At 47.2% G+C, this 6,000-nt stretch overlaps 1 protein-coding gene across 1 annotated transcript in view; it reads left to right on the forward strand.

The window, feature by feature from the left end:
* SMOC2 (SPARC related modular calcium binding 2) overlaps positions 1 to 6,000 on the forward strand; it is a 95,380-nt gene that overhangs the window by 84,247 nt on the left and 5,133 nt on the right. The window contains exon 8 of the mRNA XM_081829389.1: positions 5,779 to 5,965. Within this exon, the coding sequence (XP_081685515.1) occupies positions 5,779 to 5,965 (187 nt within the window). The remainder of the gene's footprint in view (positions 1 to 5,778; positions 5,966 to 6,000) is intronic.

The following is a 6,000-nucleotide window of genomic DNA, read 5'->3' on the forward strand; positions in this document are numbered from 1 at the left end:
CGACTCCAAAACCTGACCTTTTCCCTGATGACACTGCAGGGCTCAGAACCGCCCTCCTGTCCTGTCCCCATCCCCCCACAGCTGCACTGGGAAGCTTCTACTCCCTTTCTAATTCTGCAGGAACAGGAACCTCACTTATCCCCAAGGCTCTTTTCCCCACCTCTTTAATTAGAAAAGTATCCATTCAACCCAATCATCAGTTCTAAATAACATCTCAACTTTTCTTCTTCCCGTGGCATATTTCCCAAATGGGGACTCTCTTTGGGCAGTTTCTCTTGGACAGATTCAGTGACTTCTGACACATCATACCTTCCTTGGCCCTTTCTATGACCTCACATTAAAATTCCTTCTATTCTTTTTTTTTTTTTCTTTTTCAATCTGTCTTCCTTTATACATTAACTCTTCAACATTTAGTGTAAGAGAAAATTATAGCAATAAAGTCCTGCTGAATAGGAAAGAAAACTGAAATATTTGTGTCTATTGTATTAAACTGGATATTATACTTTGAATTTTGTATGCGTTAATTATTTTATTTTCTTGCTGAGTTATTTTCCAGAATCCCAAACTTTATTTTTCTCCACTGATGGACATTCCTTGGAATGGATTAAATCTAACTTCTAATAATACCATTATTTTAAAACCCCAACTTTGGTGGCCTCTGTAACCTGATGGATCCGGCCGGCTGCAGACACTGTCACCTCCATGTCATGTTTTAGGGCGTTCGCCTGGTCACCACATTCCTCGGGCCAGGCTCTCCTTCTGAGTTTCCTTGTTTCCATCCTCACTGTTCTGTTCTCTCAGAAAAGGCCCCTCTTCCCTGTGTCCTCTTCCAATGCTTTGTGGGGTCTTATCAACATGTTTCTGGATCTTCCTCAAGACCTGTCTCTTTGGGTCCCTTTTGAAGCTGTTCTCCTGTGTGTCTCAGTGACTGAAAGCTTCCGGAATTGTGGTGAAATATTACTTACGCTGCTTTGCTCCCCATTTACCTCCATTTGTAAGTGCTTGATGTCCCTCATGGCACAAGGGGTGATTGTGCCGTCTTCCTGTGGCCCCAACGTGAGCTGGTCTAGAACCAGTGGTCAGGTTCCCTGGGGCTGGGGCCATCTTGGTGGGGAAGGCCACTGTCCAATGCAGAAATCATGCTTCTGTTCAGCCTCTGTTCCCAAGGGTCGTCAGTAGTTTGTCTAAAGAAGATCTTCTTCCTCCCTTATGGCCTTCACCGACAGAAACCATAACTGCATTGCCCTAAGTTTGAATTCCCCATGTGGAGCCAGATTTACCAAATAAAATGGCTTCAGTTAACGTTTCTGACCAACCAAGATGTTTATGCAAACAAGCACGGACTTCCTTCTGACTCAGCCGTACTATCTTCTGTATTTTACATTCTTGGCAAATTTTAAGAGATTGTTGATTTAATCAGTCTTATTTTGCTTATATGAATCTGCAAACATGAAGTGAAATACTCAAAAGGGACATTTCAAGAATTTCCCCGAACCATTTCTATAGGTACAGTGTGTCCTTGGATGGAGCATGAGAAGTATTTTGTGCCCAGATAATCACACCATAAATTCTGTTCATTAATAAAATTCCTGAAAAAGAACCAGGCGGATGCTATAATGAGTGGTGCATTTTCCCGGGGGTGCCAGCTAGAAAAGCAGTCCTCAGCACCGGCTGATTCTCCTGAGGACGTAAGTCCGTCCAGTCTTGGGCTAACTACTCTGCAGGTTTCTGAAAAGCAACACCTAGCTGCCTCTGGGATGTGGCTCAACTCCGCTTTCCTTGGTGACTTCTCATGACCGTTGGTGACTTACTGGACAACGCAGCAAGAAATCAAAGCACCGTCATTTTCTTCTTGACAATTTCCAAGTTGGAGTCAGATTGAAAGCTTCTTTACGATAACCATGTAACGCATGGTTGGATTTTATTTAGGTATCTACATATTTGATGAACAAAATCTAGAGTATACAGAATAGGACAGAACTCAAAAGGAATAAATTAAAATTTTAAAAGAATCAGGTGATGGTGTTATGAGACATGGAATGGCCATGAATTGTTTTTGTGTATTTAGAGGTCGCCTGCATGGGCTGTCTCGCCAGCACCTGGAACAGTGCCTGGCACAGAGGGGGTCTTCCACCAGTGTGTGTCGGACACACTGATCATTAGTGTTACTTCAGAAATCGAAACCAGATGCCAGCCCTAAGTTCGGACTGTTCAAGGATCAAAACTTTGTTGTTTAAGTTCTTAACTTACGGATAAAAGAATCTGATTCTGGGTAACTAAAGCTACAGGGAATTTATTGGAAATACTTGGAGGCCTCGCAGAGTGCAGGGCAGCTCAGACAGCTACTCCCCGGGGTTCCGGAGTGGGTTCCGTGGTCTGGACTGCCCCAGAGACCATACACCAGCCTCCTCGATACTCACATGCCAGGCAGACAGTGCCCGAGTGGGCACGGCTGGACCCAGTGCAGGACCCTGCAGACCAGCCTCAGGGCGCACTGGCTGTCCAGTACCAGGCTGGAGCCCTGGCCGCTGGGACGGCTCTCCATACCAGGCTTTCTGTACCGCGACCAGAGCATGCACCACTAGGAACGCGAGCTGGGCCGAGCGCCCAAGGGCCAATTTCTTCCTTCTCTCTCTTATCCATGAAAATGATTTTGGCACCTACTGTGACATTTGGATGATTCATGGGTTCTGTGATTATCCTACGAAATGTGGATCTGGACAGGTATGATGATTAATTAAGCTTCAGTCTCACTCATCCGCGTTTTCAGGAGGCTGTGTTCAGTCTAGGAGGCCATGGGAGGGAGCACACTTTTCGAGTAGGAACATGGAGGAGGATCTAAGGGGCAACATTTCTGTGTTTTTCTAGTACATATACAGAAATATATGTGGTTTAAAAAAATCTAATAACGGGCGCCTGGGTGGCTCAGTTGGTTAAGCGACTGCCTTCGGCTCAGGTCATGATCCTGGAGTTCCGGGATCGAGTCCCACATCGGGCTCCCTGCTCGGCAGGGAGTCTGCTTCTCCCTCTGACCCTCCTCCCTCTCATGTTCTCTGTCTCTCATTCTCTCTGTCTCAAATAAATAAATAAAATCTTTAAAAAAAAATCTAATAGCATTCGTAATGTCAGTAAGGGACTGATCACAAAATTCCATGTATGATTACCCACATGTAGTACATGGAGCTGCTAGAGAAGCTAAAATCTGGATAGTTTTCCAACTATTAATATCATAACCAGGTTTATTATCTAAAAAGAAATTTACTGAGTGCCTGTTCTAGGTCAGACACTCTTTTAGTATTGGGGGAGTAGTGGAAATAATAGCTAACACTTCTGAAACACGGTCTGTGGTCACGCTTTGCATGTCTAACTCTCGACCTCGTGGCGGGGCTGGAAGCAGGTGCTCGTCCTCCGCCGGAGTGCAGCCCTGCTTCCAGGCTCCAGCCTCCTGGCACTGGCAAAGGAACATGCTCTTTCCCAGCCTCTCAGTGGTTTCCACCTGGCTGATGTCACATTTACAGTCATAAAATCCCTGTAAATTGTAGCTAGCTGGTTCCTAAGCAGACTAAAGCATAATTTATGGAAAGTCACTTCATAAGCAGAAAAGTGCTATAGAGATTTTTATATCAAATATATTCACTCAGTGCCTCATTCTATTTTATTTTCCTTTGTAAGGAGAAACGTCAAAGCAAAAGAATGTCGTTTCTAGACGCCACAGGACAGCTCCGGGTGAGGGCGGGTGTTCTCTTGGGTGTGTGGGCCCTGGGGTGGAGAGCCGCTCTGTGGTTAGCCGCATGCGTGACCGTGAACTCAGGGCTCGGTTCTCGGCAGCTCCTCTGTGACTGGGAGGCCGGACCAGTCCCGCCTCCGAGACATGGCAGCTCTGTGACTGGCTTTGACCTCAAGCCCCCTGGGATCAGAGGGCAAGTGGCCGTGCTTCTGGATGCTCGTTCGACCTGCTTCCTGCTCAGTGGTCCAGAGGCCACACCTGGAGAAACCCCACTCCAAAGACAAACCTGAGACACATGCCCACATTTTCTTTAAAATGTATGAGAAGGGTGATTTAATTTGCCAGTGTTAATGTTTATTGTCATGTATTTAGGCTGGAAGGATCCAGAAGAGGAACATTTGGAATATGTGGATTATTTCTAAATTATATTTTAAACCACATGTGACTTTATAGTGGAGGATAAAGGATTCTCCATGTTTTACTTTGTTTGACTCAAACTCATTACCATCGGAGGAATACTGAGTAGATAGGACTCACTTTGTTGTGATGCTAGAGTGTGAATACCCCATGAGATACGCTTACTTTTAGAACTTTCTTTTTTTTCTCCAAATTTTAATTTAAATTCCAGTTAGTTAACATACAGTGTTACATTAGTTTCAGGTATACAATATAGGGATTCATCACTTCCATACGTCACCTGGTGCTCATCACGACAAGTGCCCTCCTTCATCCCATCACCTATTTCCCCCAATGCCCCACCCCCCTCCCCTCTGGTGACCATTGGTGTGTTCTCTGTAGTTAAGAGTCTGCTTCTTGGTTTTTCTCTCTCTCTTTCCCCCCCATGTTCATTTGTTTTGTTTCTTAAATTCCTCATGTGAGTGAGATCTTAAGGTATTTGTCTTTCTCTGACTGACTTCTTTCATTTAGCATCATACTCTCTAGCTCCATCCCCATCATCGCAAATGCAGCAAAAAGGTTTCATTCTTTTTTATGGCTGAATAATATTCCATTGTGTATATACCACGTCTTCTTTAACCATTCATCAGTCAGTGGACATTGGGCTCTCCCCATAGTTTGGCTATTGTTGATAACACTGCTATAAACATCAGGGTGCAGATGTCCTTGAATTAGTGTTTTCATATCCTTTGGGTAAACACCCGGAAGTGCAATTGCTGGGCCGGGTAGTTCTGTATTTAACTTTTTGAGGAACCTCCATACTGTTTTGCAGATGGCTTATTTAAGTCAGTGTTACACAGACGGCGTGAGACTTCCATCTTCCCAGAGGCAGTGGGCCGCCGGCTGGCGGAGCAGTCAGACCGCGTGCTTCTGAGTTCGACGGGCTGGATCTGCGTTCTGGGCCAGCCCCTCCCTACCTGCGCGGCCGTCCCCACATGACTTGTGCATTCCTTTGTTTTCTCACCTACCAAGGGGCTAAATGAGAAAACCCATGAAATGAATGGGGGCAGTTCTCGTGCATGGAAAACTCTTGCATCTGTTTTGTTACATGAGTGTTAGATGCTGTCAGAATAACAGCAAGTGTTTCCACTGTCATTTCTAGGATTCGCTGTGCTACCTACACACTGGGGCTGTTTCCGCCACGTGTGGCCCTGGGCTCACCGTCTGCTGAGACAGGATTCCACTGTGCTCAGAAATAAGCCGGGCACATAGGCTTTCACTCCCTCTGCTTCAGCATCATCTTAAATAAAAGTTGGTGACAACATTGAAAGAAGTAGAAAATGACTCTAGGTCCAGCACTGATTGCAAAAGAGTGTTTGAAAATGCTTGCAAATGGACTCAGCGCTTACAAGCCAGACTGAGACCCGGATGGCGGCTGGTGTCGTCCTGATTTTCATGCAGTCCAGTCGTGCGTCCAGAACCTATAACGGGAATGGCCGCAGGGGCGCGTGGGCCCGCCGTGCCCTGCCTGCCTCCTGAGCTGTCTGCCCCTCCGCCTGGCCAGCCCCTGCCCCCTCCTTCCCGCTTCCCCGCAGGGGCTCCGCGTGGGACTGCCTGTGTGCTGCGTGCTCACACCTCTGCCTTTCCTCCCCCAGCGTCCTCGTGCGACCAGGAGCAGCAGTCGGCCCTGGAAGAGGCCAGGCAGCCCAAGAGCGACAATGTGGTGATCCCCGAGTGCGCCCACGGCGGCCTCTACAAGCCCGTGCAGTGTCACCCCTCCACCGGCTACTGCTGGTGCGTCCTGGTGGACACTGGACGCCCCATCCCCGGCACATCCACCAGGTAAAGCTGCACCCGTGGGCCGGGGGCGGGGGAGA

Source organism: Leptonychotes weddellii, chromosome 8 (genome assembly GCF_054177405.1).
Source record: "Leptonychotes weddellii isolate Sample4059 chromosome 8, ASM5417740v2, whole genome shotgun sequence".
Taxonomy (NCBI): Eukaryota; Metazoa; Chordata; class Mammalia; order Carnivora; family Phocidae; genus Leptonychotes; species Leptonychotes weddellii.